This window comes from Meleagris gallopavo, chromosome 22 (genome assembly GCF_905368555.1).
Source record: "Meleagris gallopavo chromosome 22, MGAL_WU_HG_1.1, whole genome shotgun sequence".
NCBI classification, from domain to species: Eukaryota; Metazoa; Chordata; class Aves; order Galliformes; family Phasianidae; genus Meleagris; species Meleagris gallopavo.
In genome coordinates, this window is record NC_139425.1 from 12,756,829 (window position 1) to 12,779,661 (window position 22,833).

General features: G+C 44.4%; 1 protein-coding gene across 5 annotated transcripts in view; it reads right to left on the reverse strand.

Moving 5' to 3' along the window:
• Positions 1 to 1,924: 1,924 nt before the first annotated feature.
• The window catches only part of TSHZ2 (teashirt zinc finger homeobox 2), a 213,170-nt gene continuing 192,261 nt past the window's right edge, over positions 1,925 to 22,833 (reverse strand). For 3 of the 5 annotated variants that reach the window (XR_014887777.1, XM_085241771.1, XM_085241766.1), the window contains one exon: positions 1,925 to 10,704. Coding sequence is in view for 1 of the 5 variants with exons in the window: in XM_085241771.1 (XP_085097897.1) it covers positions 10,703 to 10,704 (2 nt within the window). In the remaining 4 variants the exon portion in view is untranslated. Of the gene's footprint in view, positions 10,705 to 13,157; positions 16,471 to 22,833 lie in introns of those variants that run through there. The other 2 variants (XR_014887776.1, XM_085241768.1) reach the window with 2 other exon arrangements.

The following is a 22,833-nucleotide window of genomic DNA, read 5'->3' on the forward strand; positions in this document are numbered from 1 at the left end:
GGGCTCTGGGCTGGAGCTGGCCAAGCACTGCTCAGCGCCTGGACCTCACTGTCAGCCCATCTTTACATTATAAAGCATTCAGTAGGGGGAGATGGGGTGGAATTTATTCCTGAATTGCTGAATAATGTAATATACATGTTGTACATAAAAGGATCACAAACCACCTTGCCTGATTCTCCTATGAAAACGTTTAACTTTTATTAAATCAAGACAGTTTTAAGGAGCGGCAGAAATGAAAGCAAAAACAGCAACTGAAACAGCTTTCAGAGTTGCCCTGTAGCCAAAAGAGCCACCTGAGAAGCTGAAGGGTTGACTGTTTGTTTGTTCTGTTGGAGTGTATCACTAATAATTAAAAAAAAATCCAAGTTCAAATGCTCAGAACAACTCCGAGCCATCTCCATGCGTACAGAGCCCTGCTCAGTGGGCCCAGCCCCCAGGAGGGCTGAGCCGAGGTCTGGCCCCTGGTTGCCCATGGGCTCACCCTGCAGCCAGGTGCTGTGTGCTGCTCAGGAGCTGGGGCACATTCCGGCAGGGCTGGCGCTTCATGGAGCTGTAAACATGTTTGCAGTCAGTGCACCATGCAGGTGAGACTCCCCTCAGGCAAGGAGTTGGCCCCAAACCGATCAAAGATGCCTAAAGCATTAACTGTGCTTCGCAGGAAAGCAAGTGGCAGAGGACCCTGTGCGCTGGAGTTAAGTCAGAAAGGCGAGACAAAGCCCCGGGGAGCGGTCTGCAGGGAGCAAACCTGTATTGGCAGACAGCAAGATAAATTGGATGATCTAATAGTCCTTTTCCATCCTAAGTTTTATGATTCATTTGTTATTTTAGCCATCTATATATATTTTTTTATTTTACCCTAGGGGGGTTTCTTGAGATGTGTGCAATATATTCCTTCAAAAAAATAAAAATCACTTAAAACAACAACAACAACCCATATTGCAGAATCCAAGGCACTGGCTCGTAACTGCTCTTGCTAACGACCGACCCAGAGTGCAGGAGTGGGAGAGCGGCCCTCGTCCTTTGGTCCCTGGGTGCAGGATGGGCCTTGGGGCTGCAGGTGGGAATGCGATGGGGCAGCAGTACTCGGCTCTGAGCTCTGAGGGTGGGAGGCTGGGGAGGAAGGGAAGGCTGGTGCTGGCTGGATATCCCCGAGCAGGGCTTGGGATCAGGAGCAGCGCCCGGGGCCGTGCTGCTGCCTCCACACAGCTGGCTCCAGGTCGTCTCCTACTTTATCACCCCGAGGAGGAGCAACGGCAATTACATACAGCCAACAGGTGATACTGTACCCATCAAAATTCAATGCCTGCAAGTCTTGGGAATCTCTGCCCCGGCTGGCCTGGCCTCATCTGCAGTAAATAACAAGAGATGGCTCGGGCGGCATCGGCGCGAGTTGCTGAGCTCCGGTGTGAGGCATCGCCCGCATCGGAGGGAGCGTTACGGGGAGCAAGGGAGTGCTTAGGGAAACTAAGTGTTAAACAGAGCCATCCGTCTGAGGTGGAGCAGTTGAGAGAAGGGTATTTGGTATCTCAATCATGCCTGCTTTATGGCTAGCGAGCCCTGGATTTGTGTGACAGCGGCCCAATGCCTCGCTGTAGATTACATCATAAATAACCCAGGCATGGAGTGGTCAGAGGAGCCAGATGAGGGAAGGAGAAGGATGTGCAGAAACAAACTCAGGATGGTGTCGCTAGATTTTCCTTTTTTTTTCTTTTCCTTTTTTCTTTTCTTATTTGAGATTATTATCTAAGGGAAGGGAAGGGAAGGGAGACTGCTCTAAACCATTTGTGAGTTTTACTAAAACGGGCACATTCCTGTGGTTTTCACTCCCACTGCCTCTCCAGGTCAGTCCTTTTCTTCTCCTTACAGAAAGAAAGGAGGGGGGAAAGAAAGAGAGAAAAGAAAAACCCACACAAAAATCAATCCATCAAATGTCATTACAGATTTATTAAGCCTGATGTAGAAAGACTTTTAACAGTAACATCTTCAGAAAGCATAAAAAGAGCACTTCTGTTCAGTCTTGTGCTTTGAAAATCTAAATATATTTTTATCATATAAATAATTCTTTTCATGTTTTAAGTGCATCTGTTTTTTTCCTTTTCAAATTTCCATTTTACAATTGGCCAAAACTGAAGTCTGCATCGACTGAAATGAAGCCATTTGCAAAGCTAATGATGTTGTGAAGCATGTCTATGGTGAACCGTATCAGCTAGATTTCAGAAAGGTAGTTCAATGAGTGCAGCATTAAAATGAGGGACAGCCTCCAGCAAAATCATAATTGAACACACCCAAGTCCTTAATGTCTGCAGTTGGGTTTCCTGATGCAAATTATGATAACATTTCAGATGTGAGCAGTCGCTTTCCAATAGCTGCAGTGGAAAAGAGACATTTTATGCCACAAAGGAAAGAATTACCATGTTTAAAAATGTAAATAATATATGTATAGAAACCTTTTTTATGGAAATGAGGCATTCAGGATTATGTGAACAGTTTGGGCTATTTTTTTTTTTCCTTTTAAACACAACAGATAAAGATGTGTGATCTATTATTCAGGGCTTTAATTACAGTTCTAAAACTGCAGTGATTTTATTTAAAAAAATAAAAATAAAAATCCCTGGGCATAAAAAGTAATGTTTTCTGTGGTAAAGTTGGGGGATTTTTTTTTTTTTTTTAACAACCATTTGCCACGGTAAAAATACAGGACACGAAATCACTACTGGGAGATTTCGATGCTTTGGAATCATCCACAGAAATACTTCTTAAATGCGCTGGAATCCAGGCGTCCTGCACATCAGCAAAGGCCTTCGATAAATAGGTTTGACCTGATTTAAATTTAATGAGATACGTCATCCTGATTGTTAATAATTGGTTTGGGGGAACCCAAAACAATAAAAGCGGTAATCTCCTCTAGTATAAATTATACAAATTTATTGAGCAATCAACCAAATATATATTAAAAAAAAATATATATCATTAACATTTTCAATTTGCTTCGTTTACGTCAGTGGTAATCAGCAAATAATTGGAAGCAGCGCTGCCAGCAGGCCGGGCGCTGTGCTGAGCAGCACCGCTAGGTGGGATGGTCCTCCAGCACAGCGGCTGCTCCGCGCCTCCGACCGCTGGTAGCATCGGAACGGAGTGAAACATGGTTTTGATTAAAGCAGCCTGTTGGCTCAATAATCTTAGTCATTTTAAAAACATCCTTAATGTGGAAGAGGAACGCAGCGATGTCAGAAACGGCCTTGGGGCCCATTATAAACAGCAACAAAATAAATAAGGGGGAGAAATGAGAGGTCATGAAAACGAAATTAAGCTAATGTTTCAAATTTTGACAATTATGAATAGTTCCTCCAAGAAGACATTAAAAAAAAATATTCAGGCACTATTAGATAAAATACAAAGAGAATAATTGTACGTGTATGAGTTTTCCCATGGGACAAAGCATGCTTTAAAAGCAAAACTTGAGTGAGCTTTCCCCTCTCCCCCCACCCCCCGGTACAGCCAGCAGTTGGGCAGCTCTCATGCAAACACAGCCTTGCTTCTCTCAGTTCCTCCAAAAACCCATCCCTAATTCCTGTATGAGCCATTAAAGGTGACGACCAAGAAGAGAAACAAACAAAAATTACAAGCATACTTTCTAGAGAAAAAAATAAAAATAAAAATCCCCTGTTATGGACCAATTTTTGTAGGAAACAGAAACAAGCAGATACAACAAAAAATCTGTGTTCAGAACATGGCAATATAGTTCATATATACAAATATGTACAGTATAAAAATGCATCGAAGGCGTAACTTTCCATCCCAACAAGCTGCAGTGCACCACGAAGAGCAGCTTGCCCCTCCGCCCAGGTACACAGGCAATGTATTCTGTACAGCATGCGCGCGTTACAAAATCAGTGCAGCAGCACTGCAACATTCTACACAGAAGTCCCCGTCAGTCCTCTTTGAAAGGAATCCCGTTTGCGTTGTTAATATAAAAAATGCCTTTAATCTTTCATTTTGCAATTTGTAATATATACACTTTTTTTTTTTTTTTAAAGAGAAATAAGTTTTTGATTCATTTTATTATTATTATTTTAAACAAAATGCTAGAACTAACACCACGGGTCATGTATGTAACCTGAAGATGCTGCCAATAAGGAACGTACCACACACCGCAAGCACAGGGGCACAGCAAACCTGAGAGGTTTACCATGATGGCCATCTATGCTCTGATTTAAAATGGGGTTGGATCTCTTACGGTTTGTGCTGACGTATTCAAGATAATAAAAGACAAAACAAACGCACCAGAAAAAAAAAAAAAAAAAAAAAAAAAACCACCAAAAAAAAAACAGGAAAGGAAAGTACAAATAAGCAGTGCCTGAGCACCGGGCAGGAGGGCATCTCGTACCAGAGACATATGACAGTTAAGTACCCTGAGCCAAATAAGAACTGTTTAGCTTGTCAGCTTTTGCAACCTGTATTGCACATTCCAGCATTTGCTGTGTTCTAAAGCCAAAATGCTGCTTTGTATGTCCTGAAGAGATCTGCAGCTTCGCTCGGTGCTGAGTGCAGATGGGCACAGCTATGGAGGGACCCAGCGGGGAGGAACGCCATGGCTGCGGTGTGATGTGGCTGCACTCAGCACGGTTTTATTTCCATTTTCGTTTTAAAACGTCCATCTTTATTTCCTGCTTTCTCATCTGAGATGTCTATGGAAAGAATTTGTTGTCTTTACTCGGATCCAAAAAAGTAACAGAGGAAAGCTAGATGGTGTGACCTCAGCAGAGCCACCCGACCTGCTTGGGGTGAGCGTGTGAAGTCCAGCAGGGCTTTCTACAAAGGCCTGAAGCCATTTTATGCGCTGTGAGTGAGGACAAACTGGAGGTTTATGACTGCGGTTGGGCCCAGTGGCACCGCTACTTTAATCTTTAAAATACTCTCCAAGAAAATATTGTACAGACACTTTGGTACCAAAAACAGCAGTGCCAGCTTAAACTTTATCTACTCTTAATATTTTTGCCACAAAACACCGAGCTGCCAAAGCGCAGGCCGAAGTGTACTGGGATAGAAGTGCTTCTACTGATGTAACAGTGGTCCAGCAATGCAACCCGGGCTGTCCTGCTGTGAAGGCCTTCTAGTGCTGCAACTGGCTTCACACTGGGATTCCTACCAGTGCAGTCACCTTGACAAGAAGGTTTTGCAGCACTTCCCTGACATAACTGTACAACTTTTGAAGTGCAGACTGTGCCTTCGATTTAATCTGCACCAACCTAGAGACTGTTTGCTGAAGCTGTTTTCAAAACCCTCCAAACATGAGGAATCTGAGGTTAGGCCTGCTCGGACTGTGCTTGGGTCTGTGTGAATAAACTGAACCCAAAGGACGGAGTTGCTCTGGATTTACACCACACAGCTGCATTCAGAATGTGACCTCCTAGCGCACGGTCACTTGTGAAGGTCTGTCTGCAGCTTCTGCTGTCCCTGCTTTTGTATTCCCTTGTTTTCCTTCCAAAGAGATTTGGAGAACAAAACGCTACGCTGTGTGTACTTGTTGTGTGCTACCTTTACTGCAAGAAACTGCTTTAAGAAAAGAAGGAAAAGGAAACTGCAGGCAGCATTTCTTTCTGCAGTGGGTATTTATTCAGTGCCATCCACAGAAAGGAGTGTGCTGGCTTCAAGTGCTGATGAAGCAGCTCCTTAATTTGGTGACACATGACTTGAAATCTACCGTTAGACATGTGTAGTTTTATCCCTTATAAGATTCACAATGTTTCTGCCTGTGGCCCAGAGTGTCATACGTAAAAAAGACTCAGTTTGTACCTCCTGGTGCCCGACTCAAACTGTTCAGCAGTGTTCCTGAAGAGTTATTTGTTTTAGAGAAATTCAGTAATGTCTGGAGGATCATTTCCTACAGCAGACAGGGTGGGAAGAAGGGAAGAGGCAGCGGGTGGCTCACGTGTGAGGGCAGCAGGAAAAGCAGCCAGCAAAGTTGCCATGGACCCCATAGTGACTCTGTGGCCCAAAGAGAAGCTGTCCCCTGTCACCTCGTGTGGGGCAGACAAGAGGAATTACAGCTATGCAGCTCCCAAACACCTCTTCCTAGGAGCAAAAATGATGCATCGGGCTGTGCAGGAGGATGGGCACACAACGGTAGTGGTTTTTCAAAAAATATAGAGGTGGTTATATCAGTTCTTTTGCTTGGGGACAGATGGCCCTTAAAGCCTGTTGTAATTGCAATGTATTGATTGGGAATCTGTGATCAATACTGTCTTTATGGAGAGAATTTTAAATATAAATTGCATCGTATATCTGCTTGAGAAGACAAAAGCTCTGTGTGACAGAGAGCCACCTCCACATCGCAGGAACACTTGGACCAGCTGGAGAGTTACGGTGGGGATGGGGATGGGGACATGGCCTCAGCCCAGCCTGTCCCCAAACACTGAGCAGAGCCCCACTGTGCTGGGAAGAAACTTCCATGGAAACCTCTGTCTGCCACCTTTGGCCATCTATTTCCTCAGTGGGTTTGGCTGCAGTGTCTTCTTCCTGCAGGACTCATCCCAGGGCCACCTGGCACTGGGGACAAACTGCAGGCAGGGTCAGGCTGTTGGTAATTAGTAGGGAGAAGGACCCTAACAGCAAATCCCTCTGGGTGGCACTTACCCAAGGGCTGCCCAAACCCCATTGTTTTTCATGCTTTTTCTGTACTCAGCTCTTCTATCACAGATTGCTATTTGTTTTCTGTGCAAAGCCCATCTGTGTCTGCACACCTCCCCACATGTGGGGAGCTGCCCCATGGGCACAAAGGCTTGGATCAGTGGCAAATAGGGCGCTTTGTCAGAATATGATCGAGGAAAGAATTGAGACTAAAACTTAGGAAAACAGTAACTGCCCTGCAGAACTGTGAGCTGGCACCACAGCCTGCAAAGCTGGCTTGGAAGGCCTCACCCCCTATTGTGTTAATATAATTATTGATTTTAAACATGACTTCCTGTATCCTCTATGATCTCTAAAAAAGCTCGGGAGGTCAGTCCTGTAAATACTTTCACAAGTAGGTAATAAAAATCATGATGAAGTTGTACTGACAAGTAATTACTAGGTAGGTTTGTTAGTGGATTCTCAAAGATTTTTTTAAACCAACAATTATTATTGCACTAATGACAGCCATTTTTAAAGTTAAGTGTCCTCCTTCTCAACTGAAATAATAAAGGCCTGGAAAAACACCTGAGACTGATATACTGCAATTCTTATATATTAGGTTCCAAAGAGATGCTAATTTTGTCTCCCCCTTTTAAAATAAAATATATATTTTTAAGGTGATATGGCTTTTTTTGACATGTATGGGGGCAGGAAGGGAGTTCCGGTGTCTGAATAAATCTCTCAAAGCAGTGTACACAGGTAACAATTCTTGCTGCTTTATTGCAGTGCAAGAGCATAAACAGCTTGGATACGTGGTGTATCAATATGCCACTTGTTAATAAGCAAGGATGTGAATCATAAATATTCGGCTGTTTGATCACCAGGCTTTTAATTAATGTTTTGATGATCTCCAATAAGAATAAAAGTCAGAGCGATAGATATTGAGTAGATACGACAGAGAAAAGATGCAATGATTTTCTATGTTACCTGATTTATATGACAGATAAACTATCAACTCTTCCAGTTTCATACAGAGAAAGAGAGAGGAGAGACGTACATTTTCTTTTTTTATATCTTATTGTAAAAAAAAAAAAAAAAATCACTTAATTCAAATGTGTATATAAAATGTTCCCAGAGGACAGCGATGCAGGCAAAATAATCAAGGTTTAGCACTGTGTAATAAAGGTTTGTGGCCAGATTTTAAATGAAGTAGCTGTTCCTGCACTTGCCTGTGCCAGAGCAAAGCTTCTTGAGCAAAGCAAGGCGTGGGGTGAGCCAGCCCTCCCTCGGTGGGATCAGCCCCAAATCCATGGTGCTTCCAGCCCTGACAGCCAGAAAACCCTTGCAAATGAGGCGATGATGGATGCTGGCCCCATTCCTCACAGTGAGCACAACCCTAGCCTGCTGCAGGCACAGGAACACCTCTCTTCTGCCAAAGGTGAGCAGCAGGTGCCCTGCAGAGCCCAGATGCTTGGGCTGGGGGTGCCCCTCCTGCAGGCTCCGGGTCACATTTCTGCCACGGCAGACTGCAGAACACCCACCAGTGGGCGCAGGAGTCGGTGGGATTTTCATCCATCGAGGGCCAGAATGAGCCCAGTAGTGTCCTAACACCTACAAAAGCTCAGGAAAGGAGCAGGGATGGAGCCATGCTGGCAGTTTCTCCCAAGTGGCGTTTTATTGCGGCGCTGCCTTTGGGTCTGTGCTGTGTGCCCTCACCTTGTGTAACTTCACTTAATAACTCTGAACTGGGCTGTGCAATTTAACAGCTTCTGCGGAGCTCGATGCTAATGCATTGATTTTGCTTTAATAGAATTTTGTTGTCAATGGACGGCACTCAGCACGGCGCAGGCTTCAATCTTAACCCATCTGAAGGCTCTGCTCGTTTCCAGTTGAGCTCCGTTCATTTCCAGTTGAATAGGTTAAGCAAAGACAGACCTCACTGTTCTCAATTCACTTTATGATCCTCCCATCATAAAAAATAATATCAGCACCTTGCTTTTCATGTCAGAACTACATTTGAGCTGCTATTCCCTATGCCCATGAGTAAATCCCATAAAAGCCGCCCCGTTGTACTGTCGCTATTTTTCCTTGTGGATGATTGATTGATGGATGAGTGCTGACACTTCAATGAAGCTATTTCGACTGCCATCTCAATCCGATGATGTGAGGGGTATATTTTCTGTCCATGCCTCATTACTTCAGAATGACATTCCTGGAACTTCATTTACTTTTTCCCTCCTTCCCTCAAGCGCCATATTTTTTCCCATCTAGGTTATGCATGCCATAAAAAAAGCAATTTGCTATTATATGTGGCATAAGGGCAACTCTTTCCCTAGGAGGTAAATAAGAAGGGCCTTTTTTTTCTCCTCCATGTCGAATTTAGGGATCATGTCAAAATTTCCCAAACATCTCCACAAGAGGCCCACGCGCAAAAGCAAGGGGGGATACGGTAAACACATTCAGTCCGATGCTGTGAATGCTGCACTTCAATTTTATCCTTGAATGTCTAAAATATAATAGTAGAAGACACCCCAAAGCCCTCTCTCTTGCATGAGAAAAACCCAATCCTCAAATTGTGCCTAGCGTACTTTGAATATTTCATTTGCAATGGAGTAACGGTTTGCAACTGGATCCAGACATATCTTGCCTTTGAGACTCAGGAAAGTTCATCGTTAAATGCAGAGATGGATTCGTCTGCTGCAGGTTGCTCCAGTTGCCAGGAAATGCTCAGCTGGAGCAAGCAGGGCTCTGCAGGCAGGGCGTTGGGTCACGCGGGGCTGGTGGCATCAGCACGGCCAGCAAGCTTGTGTGAGTTGACTCGGGACCCGATTTTAATCTGCGTGATACAGTATTCCCGTTAATAATAATGTATAATTAAGACATCCGTTAAAAATCCATAACGTTAATTTAATGGAGAAAATCTAATACAGTTCTATTGGAATTTTTACGTTAAATTAACTTTAACGGGCTTTTAATGGATGTCTTAATTAGATCTCATTATTAACGTGAATATTCCACAAATTAAAATTGTGAGCTCAAAGTTTTAATGAAAGAAGTTAGGAGCACTGATTTGAAGTTGCCATCCTCAGCCCTTCCCCCTGGCCGGGCCGACACCGCGGGCAGCAGCCCTGACCTCACAGCAGCCGTGAACCCAAAGGGGCTCCATTGGCTCCGACTGAGAGATCCGGATTTACACGCACCTAACCGAGAAAGGACTTGTACTGTATTATCTATATATAGATATTTATATAGTGATATTTATATATAGATATACCTATATTCATATAACGTTCAATAATCTAACAATAGTACTTTTGTCTAAAAATCACTCCATCGCATGTCCCGTCATAAACCGTAACGGAGATTTAAATATATATATATATCTGAGGAATAAAACAAACTGAAAATAATCCATTTCAAACAAATCTTTGGCAGCAACATGGTTAAGCATAACTATTTGAACAACTTGCACAGAAGATTAACATTGTTCAGAGGTTTTTTGGCTCAGAATCTGTTTTAACTTAATAATTCTTGTACTTACTGTGATGTATTGATCCCTAGTGCAATGACTGGATTGGGCAACCCAGGTGCAACAGTAATAGCTGCACTGAATAGAAACATTTCCTTTAGACAAACTATCCCAAAGGGGTTATAAATAGGAAATGGACATTACCATGAAAAGTAAAGCTTCCAATGTGACTGCATCTTGTGTAGAACAGTTGGACATTAAACTATGAAGAATTTTTTTTTCCTGTCAAGTGTTACAAATTGACGAAATAAGTACATCAATGTTCTCAGTCATTATCTTACTTCAGTGGCACTTTGTTTTAGTGACAGCAAAAAGGGACAGTGGAGACCAGACAGCCCCAGTGCAGTTTATCAATGAAAATCTAATATCGTCCATAAGCAGGAGAGTGGAAATCAATACTTCATTACCAAATTGTTAGTGAGGATGAAGAAGAATAGCTGGAGATTTTTTGGCAGTCTTCTCGGTCCGGGTTGCTGTGAGTTCAATGTCAGGATTGGGGTGATGCGCAGAGACGGGCTGGGTGTGGGAGCCTGGGCTGGAGAGCTGGAGCTAAGGCATTCGTCCTGCAAGCAGAGCAAGAGGAACCAGCGTTACCAAGACTTTAACCACAAGCCCAGATTTTATCGAATGTGGATTTTATTCAGTGAAATTGTAGAACGGAGTCAGCTTTGCTTTATGCCATGCACCCCTAGGCTCACAAAAAGGCAAGGACATGGAGGCTCCGAGCACCCAGGTGAGCTGCAAGTGTCCCTGTTCACTACAGGGGGGTTGGACAAGATGACCCTTAAAGGTCCCCTTCAACTCAAACGATTCTGATTCTCTTCTGTGACCCACAAGTCCTCGAGTCAGTGTGTCAGCTCTGCCAGGTGCTCTGAGCACATCACTCTCTGCTGCTCTCTCATGTTAGTTTAACTTGGCTCAACATGACGAGTTTCATTTTACAGCTGGTCAAGATCATGCTCTAAAATCCTCACGGTGACCCGGACACCTTGGTGCCCACCTTGTGCTTAAGTTACTGGGCTATTCCTGAGCTGTTTCTGCTTGTGCACCTCCCCTCCCCAGCATCACAAGCTGCTTCTCCACGTGGACCTTTCCTGTTCTGCATTGCCTAAAAGTGCTAAGTGGCTCTCCTTGTGAAGTTACTTCCATGTGGAGATGGAGGAGGCTTGCTTTACTTAATCCAAGATGTGGGTTTAAAAGTTCAGCTCATAGCTGAGTTCTGTTTTGCTCATAACCTGGGAGAAAAATACTGAGAAAAGCAGTAGGGAAAAAAAAAAGGAAGGAAAAATAGGGTGAGAAATGAGGCAAGCAATAAGTGGAGTGAAAGTCAATCTGGAGAGAGAGCACAGGAAAGAAAAAAACAGACCAGCAGCGGGCAAAGAGAAATATGTCACTGAAAAATATATCTGTTCAAGGGCGTGCACACTTCAGCAGATACAACTCAAATCCTGAGGTGCGTTCCATGTATTCCAGCTAAATCAACTGGAAATTCAGTAGCAGCTTTTATGTAAGTAAAACAAACTGAGCTTTACAAAAAAATTCCAGATGAAAATGAAAAAAGTCAATTGAGTCCATGCTAATTTGTTTATAATTTGGTTTGTCTCACAATATCCTTACACCTTCAGTTCTCACAGAGATGCTGATTTGCATTGGCAACCCAGATCTTCAGTGGAGAAACTGGAAGGAAAGAAGAGGCGTCGGCAGCTAAATGTGAGATTTTGGGCACCTGAGAATTCAAGGAAGTCCATTTGAAGCTGTGGTGAATACCTGAGATCATTATTCCCTCTCAAACATACTAAAAGCAGTCCATGCTGCCACTTTAAAATGCTGTCGTTAGGTTTCAGAGGTAATGCTCCAGAGTGGTTCACACTCAGCGAAGTTATGATTTTCGCTGCGCAAAGGCTCTGAGTGCAGCCTGCAGAGGTGCCACAGGCATTTGACTTTTTACCTTTCCAAGTGGGTTTTGCAGCCCGTGGCATGAAGGAACACTGCCCATAACACGGTGCCCAGCTCCTGTTGCCGGCTGCAGCACAAACTGTGGGCTGGTCCTGCACAGTGATGTGAGGGCCGTGCTGAACCAGTGCTGTGTAACTCCTGGTTAATTCTGTTCTGCCTCTGGAACGTCGTTAGGACAATTAAGCAGCATGTAGTAATGGTGAAAGTGCTCGTGTGGGAAGGAGACTTGGTCTGAAGCACAGTAACTGCAGCACGCTGGCTCCCTGCCAGCGGGAAATATTTATCAAGAGCTTCGATTGGAAAATTGAACAGCCTGCCTCCCGCTGCCTCTGCTCTTCAGTTTGTCCAAAGGAAGGTCCTGAGGCTCTGGGGTCAGACCAGCTGTACAATCAGCTCGGTCACAGTGCAGGGCTCGCATGAATCCCAGTGCAGGGCTGGGACGGCACAGCCCACGGATGGGGCGTGCAGAGCCTCCAGCGGTCCTGCTGCCCAAGAGCTAACACAGGGCAGTGTGTACTGCCTGCAACGGGCTGCTGTGCCTCAGTGCTGCTCTCACAGCCACCTGCAGCTGTTGTAGGAACTTGGTGGCTTCTGTGCACCTGACTGATGGTAACGTCCATGCGTGACTAAAATTGATTGGGAGTGGGCACTGATTTCAACGAGATAAGTGTTCCACCCTTTGGTTTTCTGCCCAAAGTCTCCATCCTTGGTTTTGTTTCTTTTTTTTTTTTTTTTTTGCATTGATGTCACCGCAGGCTGGGATGAGACTTTGGGAAATTAATTAGTGTGAGCCCTAATCGATAAGGGTCATAGTTTATGTATTTCATTATCAAGTGTCTCAGAGATTCAGGGAGTATGCGGAGAGTTTGTCACCCACACTCTGGGGCACAGCGGGCTGGTGCTCATCAATGCACAAAGTTTGTTGCTTCCTGGACATTTTGTGTAATGCAGTTCAACACCGTAAGAAAACTCTATCACTGAAATTACAGTGTGAAAATGTGATAGAGGGACTTCATTATGCCATCCTTGTGCAGCACAGGCTAAATATCAGATGCGGATATTGAAGTTTAGCTTTTCTTTAATATTAATTACCAAGCCATCAACACACATACATAAATATTTTATTATTTGTTAATTTCCGGATCTTTGCTAATATCATCTTATCATCCTCTATTAGTTTAGAGGAATATATGAAATGACAACACGTGTATAAATAATCTGTGATCCACCCACCAAAGTCCATGGGAGCCTATGGCTCAAACCCTTTTCCTGCTGCAGCTGTCCCAACAGTAATAAACTGTTGGACTCCTAAAAGGCCAAAGAGAAAGACACAGACAGTCCCTTTGTGGTTACCAAACACGTTATCTCTAGATGTCATTTCTGACCTACTTTTGCTAGATTTTTACAGCCTCAGAAAATCTATTCCTTAAAGAATCATCCTCACATTCACAATAACGAGAAAGGGAGAAAAAGTGAATCTGGGTATATTTGATTTCATTTAGGACCTCTCCCACCAAGAATTACAATATTACAGGCTCTAAATGCTTTCTCGTTACCCATAATTATAACTAAAATTATATCAGTCTAAACAGTAACTACTCAAATGATTCATCCTGATTGTAAAGAGCATGCTCTCTAAGTTGTGCCTGCCCATCCATTTTAAAGCCTTGCGGCAGGAACAGCTTTCCAGAAGGTCATTTAACAGCACATTAAATAAATAAATAGAACATATTCATTTCAGCAAACACATTCTATTCGGAAAGGAGAGTGTTTTGGGAGAGGTAAGGATAACCCTTGTGAATCCTAATCCTGGTGGCTCTTTGTTCTCACAGGGTGCAGCGCCCACTCGGTGAGCGCAGAGCCCAGGTGCTGCCAGCATGGAGCAGCTGCCCCTGTGCTGTGCAAGGAGGAGCAGCCAGCTGCCAGCACAGCCCATCGTGCTCATTGCAGGGCCCTGGGCACTCCTGTCCCTGCACAGTGCACTGCCACACGTTGTGATTCTGGCCCCTGAGCTAAGCTTGTGAGAATGCAGGACAAGATAGTGGGAAAGCAATGCTGGCTCCAGCTCAGATGTTCCCGGGGTGTGTCTGCAGAGTACAGAACAACACCAGGTGGTGAGGGTTAGAGATTGCCTGGGATGGTGGAAAATGCATTTAATAAAAACCAGAGGCCACTGAGCTGTATTTGCCTCAGAAAACTCTTTGCTGAAGGTACTTTGCTAAGAGCTGAATGCCAGAAAGAGACCTCCGGAGTTCAGCAGCCCTGAGATGATCAGAGCTCCTGTCTGCAGCTGTTGCAGAGCACCTCCCTGCAGGATGCCAGAGAAGCAGTGTGACCGAACCAGCTGGGCTGGCCCAGCGGTGCGGGGGTGAGAGCCAAATCTCACTGAAATCTGACAAAAGAAAACTCTGGCATTTTCCAAGGTTTTTCACTTCAGAAGTTTCTGATGTCTGTGCAGGTAGCTTTGTATGCCTTCAGTTCCTCACTGTGACCCAGGTTGAGGAAAACCGTGAGTGCAGTGATGGGGACCCACCCTGCAAGCACTGCATGGGGCTCAGAAATGCTGTGTGTGCACACGAACCAGTGACGCCGCCTGGGACCTCAGAGAGATGTGTGAATTCCTCTGCATATACATTATATTCTATGTAGTAATATAAAAGGATATACTTTGAAGTGGGAGAGTGTATACATATCTCCAGACAAGAAGGAGCACAGTTGGAGCCACTGAGTGCGCAGCAATGCCTGGGGTTTGCAGACATCCCTGAGCAAATACAGCCAGATCCTCTAAATCCACCTGAACAGCACTGGGAGTGCTGACATCCGTCAGCCTGAGCCCTCCCAGGTGGGCAGGCTCTGCAAAGGGCTGGGAGAGGATCTGGGAGTCTCAATGACATGCATCTCCCCAAAGCTCCCCATGTTTTCACAGATGTGCAGGGAAACCCTGGCCTTGGGGAAAGAGCGAGATTTTTGCTACTTGTGCTGAGAGAGAGCAGGGTTCCACCCTGAGGTCACCTCAGTCCTCGAGATGACGTGTTCACACACGTGTTCAGCAGCAAAGAGGAGCACACGGGAATTGGACAGGTACAGAGCAGCACCCTGACATGGAACTAACTCCTGTGCACACACACTAACCCCACATGGGGGTACCAGGAAGACCACGGCCTTGGGAAGGGAAAAGAGAGAGAGAACATTTATGTTTTTGTTTTCTGCTTTCCTATAAATAAAATACAGTCATCAAATCACAATGTATTTGAGAGCACATGTTATTGACAGCCTATTCTTGGAGGGGAAAAAATGTGGATTTTTTGGCAAAGTTTCTCTATTTGCTAAAGATTAAATTGTTCATTGTACAGGGCACCATCTGCCCTTGGAGAGAGATTTAGTTGATGGCAGCTGCAACCAAAGTGTGGAAGATAGAGCTGAATTTCTGGTTTCTTTTCAACTAGCAACTGTCATTACAGGTCACATGCAAACTGTGTCATTTTCTGTGACAAGCAGGTTCTGCAGACTAGGGTGCTCGCTACATTTTAAAATGCCACCTGTATGGATCCCAGAAGAGAAATAGCTTTTGTAATGCACCTTGAGAAAGGCGAATTTACAGCAGATGAGACAAAGCAGGTATGGCTCCGCCGGGCGCGTGCCTGCAGTGGGATGCATGGCAGCACTGCCCAGGGCTGCGTGGGGCTGGCCGGTGTCAGGCTGTGCTGATGGGTGGTGGGGAGGCTGCCCCAGCTGGTCTGGGATGGACAGACGCTCAGCGGTCTCTTCAGCTCTAAAGAGAACTTCCCAATGATCAAACTGGGGGCAACTGTGGGTGGCCCCAGTCATCGAGCTGTGCCATTCCTGTTTCTAGATTTAGTTCACAAGTAAGGGGAGCTGGGAGATGCTGAGTTCCCGTCTTTGCTCTCGGAACTGTTTCAATACTTCCCCAAGCTTGTTGCTGTGGGAAGGACCTGATACCCCACCCCCCCTAACACCGTACCCGTTCTGCAGGAGACCTGTGTTCCCTTTCTGCCCTGAACAGAATGGGAGGGGAGAAGATAGGAGCGCACCGCTATGTTTTATTAGGACAAAGAAACAAAGCAAAACAAAAAAGCAAACTCAAACCTCTTTCCTTTCATCCTTGCCTAGCTATGAAAGTGCCTTCACATTTCCAGGCTTGCTGACAATATCTCAGAATGGTACATCACACACAGCCTCCTCTGGAACAGCAGACATTGTCAGCGCTGCGAGACAACTGCTCTCTGGAATGTACTTCACAAAGATTCTCTATAAAGCACTTCTATAGAAAAAAAGGTATTTGAAATTTCTGAGCCTCAGCCTTTCAGAAGGATGAGTTCTGGTTAATTTTCTTCTGATGACTTCCACATTTTCTGCAAGAAAAACAACAGCTACTATTGCCTTAAGACAGACTGAACCAGTTGAAACATGCCGAGATAGAAGAAAAAGATTTCATGCGAAAGAATTTGCAGGACATAAATTCATTCTCATGTTTATTCTGCTCAAGTTTAACTTTTGGTCTTCTAGAACATTTTGTCATGGCAAAACGGGATCGTGTTTTGAAGCAGAAACTGATAGTGCTGGCAAATCTTTACTAAGTCTGGTCTGATTACATCGACATTTTTGGATAGGAGGACAGATTTTAATGGGAAGATGGTTCGCCTTTCCAGCAAAACACTGAGCTGTTGGTGCACCTGCCCAGTGCAGACCTCCTTCCTTGGAGGGCCCCGCTCCAGAGCAGGAGCACCGCGGGCTTCAGGCCGGCTGCAGGCAGCTGCTCCCCTCACACCAGAGCTTTGGCTGAGCACTTTTGGGATCACGGCCTTTCAGCAAACACTGAGAAAAAAAATCAGAGACACTGCCTGTTTGGGAGATGTTCTGCAGAGAGCATGGATTGGTAGGAGAGGAGGGCAGCTCGCGTGGATCAGTGCACAGTGCACAGGCTTCCTCTTTCTGTGTGAGGAACCATTTACAACACAAATCCCATCTGCAAACCCAGAGCAGTGTGCCTGCTGCCCGATGTGTAAATCTCCGCCGCGGTGCCGGAGCCGCACGTGCTCTTGTGTCACAGATTTATCTACAGAATCTATCACACACCAGTTACTTGAATTAGAATCACGGGGAGATGGGAATCATTAGAGAGTCGCACAAACTCCAAAGCATGAAGAAAACTTCTCTGTTTGTCTCCTCGTGATGGCTGCTCTATTTCCCCTTCATGCACTGACAGCACTGATGAGGCAATGGATGCTCTAATCCGAAGCAATTGCATCTCGGGGCAGCATCATTAGGGATACAAACGTTGTGTGCAGCACTAGCTGTGGATCTCCTGGTTGGTGCAATGTGTTTAGCAGTGCTGGTAGGCAGCCAGCACAGCCCAGATCAGGGATCGCACTCGTGGTTGTGCTGCTTTGCTATCGGAGTGCCTCGACGAGCCAGGTAAATTAGACTTGGAGAGAGGGACGCTGCATCTTTGAGTAATGAGGCTGGGAAACAGGGAACACATTTTCCACTAGCTCATGTCTCACTGTATGGCATTCCGATTTCGTGACACTTCATAATAAATCATTGCTTATCACTCACATGGGAACATAACATGGTTCAAGTTAAGATTCGTTAGTGATTGTAAAGAAGAAACATGAATTGCTCTATATCAGGGCTTTTTGATCATCTTTCTGTCCACTGCAGGCATTTTTTTTATCATAATATTTACAGTAACTGTTGTTTAAAACATAAATAAAAAGGAAAAGAAAGGGCAAAAAATGTGAATAATGAAAATAAATTTGTCTTATTTATGTGTTTATGTAAGCATTTGGCAATTACTTTGCACAGCAGCTTGTATTCAGTGTCACAGGCTGCTGCACCAACATAAGTTTCCAAAGCCAGGATTTTAAATATATATATGTATGTGCACATATAAAAAACTCGGAATGCCAATGTATTCATGTTCTGGAGGAGAAGGTTCTAGCAGCACAGGAGATCCGGGAGCCAATTAGCTTTACCACAACTATCAGGGGTAAAGGGCTCTGATGCCTCCCTGCAGGGCTGCTCCCCAGGGCTGGCAGCACAGGGCTGGGACCCGGTGACATTGGTGTGGAGATGAGGGCTGGACTCAGGGTGAATCTGCAGTAGCTCTGGTCAGCCTGGTGCCAGGAAACTGGTCAGTGAATGGGAGAGCTGAGAGGCAGGGCAGCGTCGGGTATCCCTGCTTCAGCCCTGGCGAGTTCGGGGCTGGCAAGGCGTGGGTTGGAAGGGGCAGATTTTGTGGTTGTTTGACTGGACGTTCAGGCAAGAGTCTGCCTTTGTCCTTCCCTGAGCATCACAGCACTGTCACTGGCAAGTCAGGCTGGAAGGTGAAGAAGTGACGATGTCACAGCTGACATCAGCAGTGCTTTAGGAGAGAGTAAGCTTGGTATAAACAGGCTGACCAGCAGAAGGAAATGAGAGCTCCCTAATGTAAAGAATTACAGCAAATATGCAGAAATCTTTCACCAATAAGAAAAAAACAAAAAACAACACAACCTTGACCTACTCCTTCTCTTCCATTACAAACAGTTTTCTTTCTGTTTGTTTTCTTTACCTTTTCTGGTTGATTATGGAGGGGTGCATAAAGCTGGAACCAACGGATAGACAAGAATTAAACCTCCCAAGTCTTGACCAAGGAAAAAAAGATGCATTTTTTCTGATGTATAAGATAGACTCTTAATTTGATCTTACTTGAAGTGGTGCAGTGAATGGGATTATTCACCATTTATTTTGGCCTATACTAAATTGGAATTTTTACCCCAGAAGCTTCCTGTAATTTTTGTAAGTGGAACTGCCTTTGTCAGCATTCTTAATATTTCCCTATGGAAATGGTATTAAAAAGCTTGCCCTACAATTTCAGGTTTTATCCTTGAGGAATCAGAATTTAAGTTAGATTTTTTTTATTGTTGTTTCCTTTTCTGTAGGAAAATGGCCAGATAATAATCTCGAGTGGAGACCAGAACAACACAGAGCATCTTCAAAACGTTAATTCTACTGCAAACCATGCCTGGGTTAAAAACAGATATTGAAACGGGGGAATAAATATTTGACAATGCTGTTAAGGCAACTTTGCTAACGATTTTTGAACAACCTCCAACCGAGGTCTAAATGTCTGCAATATCCATAAACAACTCTATACTATCCAATTAGGGAGACAAAGACATAGAGTCCTGTCAGGAAGATTTGCATGGCTAAGTGTCTGAGATCACAGAGACGATGAGGGATCGTTCGGAGTGATGGGGGATGCGCAGAACGGATGACTATCATTACGATATTACAGAGGCTTACACCTTCCCAATTACTGGCAGGATTCATTAATTACTGCTGCATTTCCCTAATAGAATCCTCTCTCTTTGGCTTATCGCTACCTTCCCTCTGTCTACGTAAACCCACAACTCAGCAGTCGATCGCCTATGAAAAATTAGGCGGCCTTGCTTCTCGTGGCCTATTTAAAATGAAAAGGCTACCGAAGAAGAAATAAAGAACACAAAAAATAGGGCTGTAACGCAGCCATGCGGGAGCCACAGAAGCGGCATCCAATGGGTTGGGAATGCTCTTTTCATTGAACTGTTTGAGAAGGAAAATCAGTGGCAGCTGCAGAGAGAAGCATCGTGGTAGGTTCAAAAGCACAGTGAAAGCATTTCCATAGACACACATAGACACAAACTATAGGCAGATTGCAGAGTGACAATTACTTCAGGCCTGCTAGGCTGAAGTTTCACAACTAAGATTGGTGAATATTACACGGGCTCGATGCTGTTGCAATTGACTCAGCCCCATTAAAGATAATGGTGTGAGCATTTCCATGCTGTCATCATGTTACTATCAACAGCATTATCGGTATCAACTGCTTTTACAATTATGCACAATGGCTCTCCCTGCACAAAGACTTAGCAACCACCAAACTGGCTTTCTTTTTAAATACACTGAAAAGAGCGTAGATTTCAATCCTTCATCTGTTCACTGATGAAACAACATTTCCAAATCATCACTGATAGCATTTTTTTCCTCCCATTCTAAGGACGGCCAACTGTTCTCAGCGATTTCTATTACATTTCCTACCTATTATTTCATGTAATGGCATTCCTTAAATTTTAAATTAGCTTTGAAGAATAAAAATAATTGAATTCCTGCTGTTTTGTGTACATAGAGGGTGACAGGAGCTAATGTGATAATTTAAACTGTAAATGAGTCTTCACTTTGTGTTCATTAATTACAGCTAATTACTGAATTACAAACCTTCTTGGTTAGGCACTGTTATGTATTCATGTAGCATGTTGGATTTCCAGCTGGTAGAAAACCGTTTTATAGACTTACAATCTGACACACCAAGCTACTACCAAAACAATTCAGTCTGAAAAATAAAGGCAGGGAGGGGGGCACGGGTCTGCTCTCGCTCTCTGAATGAAGTGAGTGATGGGAAACAGTGTGCAAACCTGAACCTCAGGTGAGCAAGCATCTCGTGTGTGTAATTATAAAACACACACAGCACCCGGTACGGGGAAAGACGACGATTCTGAGCCGCCACTTTGGATGGAGAGCACAACTCTGCTCTGCTCACTGCTGCTTTACACCAGCGCCGGTTCCTTGTTTTAAGCAGAATTACTCTCTTTATAGAGAAATAGCAGTGAGGCAGAAACGAGGCCCTTGCAAATGGGGCCAGTGCTCCCAGCACCATTTCTTCAAGAACAGCAGGGCTGTAATACAGAACTGAACACCCAGCAGATATGCTCTGCATTCCGCGTGTGAGTGCTTATTGTTCCTTTCTGAAGGGTCGTGTGCAGTGCCATAGGGCTGTCTTCAGCATTTACTCAACATTTTCTGCACTGAATTGTTCTGTCCAAACCTCTCCTCTGGATACCTTTGTCTGCTGATGTTTTGTATTGAAGCTGAATGCACCAGTTGAAGTCTCTCTCTCTCTGCAAAGTGAGCATGAGGAGTCCCACAATGACAACAGCAGCCACGTTTGCATTTTACATGCTACAAGGCTCAGTGCCACAGAGAGAACGGTGGCAGGTGGCAGAGCAGAAACCAAAAAATTCACCTACATTCCTGACAAATACATCGACTGAAGGTACAGAGGTTTCCCTTTTATCAGCACTTGCCTTTTCCACTGGTTTCATACGCTCTGCTCTCTTTGCACAGGGAACAACCACCCTCTGTGCTCATCCCTGTGCCCACGCAGTGACGTTTGTGCAAAGCCCCCCCAGCTGGAGGTGAGCAAAGCATTGCTGCTTGCTCAGAGCAGCAGAGATAGTGAGAAACTATTGAATCAACTAATTCAATTAAAACTCTTCAATTAAATTATTGTCTGACCCAAATGGTCTTTCAAACCTGGAATTGAGAAGACCCAGATGACAGGTCCTGTCCCACGGGGCTGATGTTGGGTTGGAAAGCAGATCCTTCTCAGAAGAGTTCCGTGTTTTCTATGGTCTGGGCTGCAATAGTTTAACTCAGTAACAAATAAATAGCAAGAATGGAAGAGCCGGATTCTCAGCTGATGTAAAACTCTGTAGCATCATTAATTTCTGAAGAGTTATGTCGATTCACAGCAGCTGAGGATACGGCTCAATAGGTTTGTAATAATAAAGACTTTGATGAGAGGCCCCTGAAAGCAGTAACACTAATGTGTGACTGCTCACATAAACACCAGCTCAATGACAAGGCTTTTCTGCCTAAGAACCAGTCTGTGTCTTCAGGTTTAATGATAAGTACGAGTCTTTTGTCCTCAAATAATCGTTTTCATCTGTAGAATGGCAAAGTGACTTGTTCTAACACCAACAGAAATTCAGCAGTAGTCTTAGCAATGGGATTCATGTCATGTCCTATTCCCTCATCACCTTCTCCTGCTGTGTCTTCTCTTTTGGGGTATAAAAAGACATGGAGAAACCAGGGGAGAGATGTGCAGGCAGGAGTTCCTTTTTTTCCTGTGGATAGTAGCTCTCTGCTACCTCATAATGATAATGACTTTCATTAATCTTCTGTAGGTCTTTCATCAAAGGGTTCTTTTTACTCCACATATGCGGAGGCCACTTAAATGTGACTATATATGAAGTAAAAATGAGAATTCTTGATATCACATTTAAAAAGTGAAATAAGAAGTAGCACCACGCGGTACGGTACCAGCAGGGGCTCAACACGACTGAGGAGGTAAGTCATCGACACGACTGTTCAGTAAGTCATCAGCCACCATTTCTAGGCAGTCTCTCACCCAACTTGTTTTCATGTCTCACTCCTTTTTAATCTGACAGTTTCCAGCATGCAAATTTGCACTAAAAGCAAGCATTTCAAATGTGCCAGAGACAAGCAGGGGCCTCACACCTATTGGGAGATTAATGCGCCTAATGCCCTTTGGCTATTTTATTTTTATTTTTAAACATAAAGGCTGATTACTCCATTAGTTGAACAACTTGGAAGAAATGACAAGGAACTAACAAGAGAGTAACACTGTATTTTCTATTTATTTTCTTCCGTTGCAGCCGTGCTAATTAGAAGGAGTAGTTCTTGATACAGAGCTTTGGGGAATGCTGATGAGAAGCACACAAAAGGCTGAAGTGCCTCTTCTGTGCATCTTGGGATGAAGCAAAACACAGCACCCTCTCGACTGTCATTGCCCCAATCTTGCACACTACCTCAGCACTTGGAACATCACAGCACTGGCGTGGCAGAGGCTGGGAAGCCCAGCCTTTCGAAGCCTAAACCCTCACTTTGGG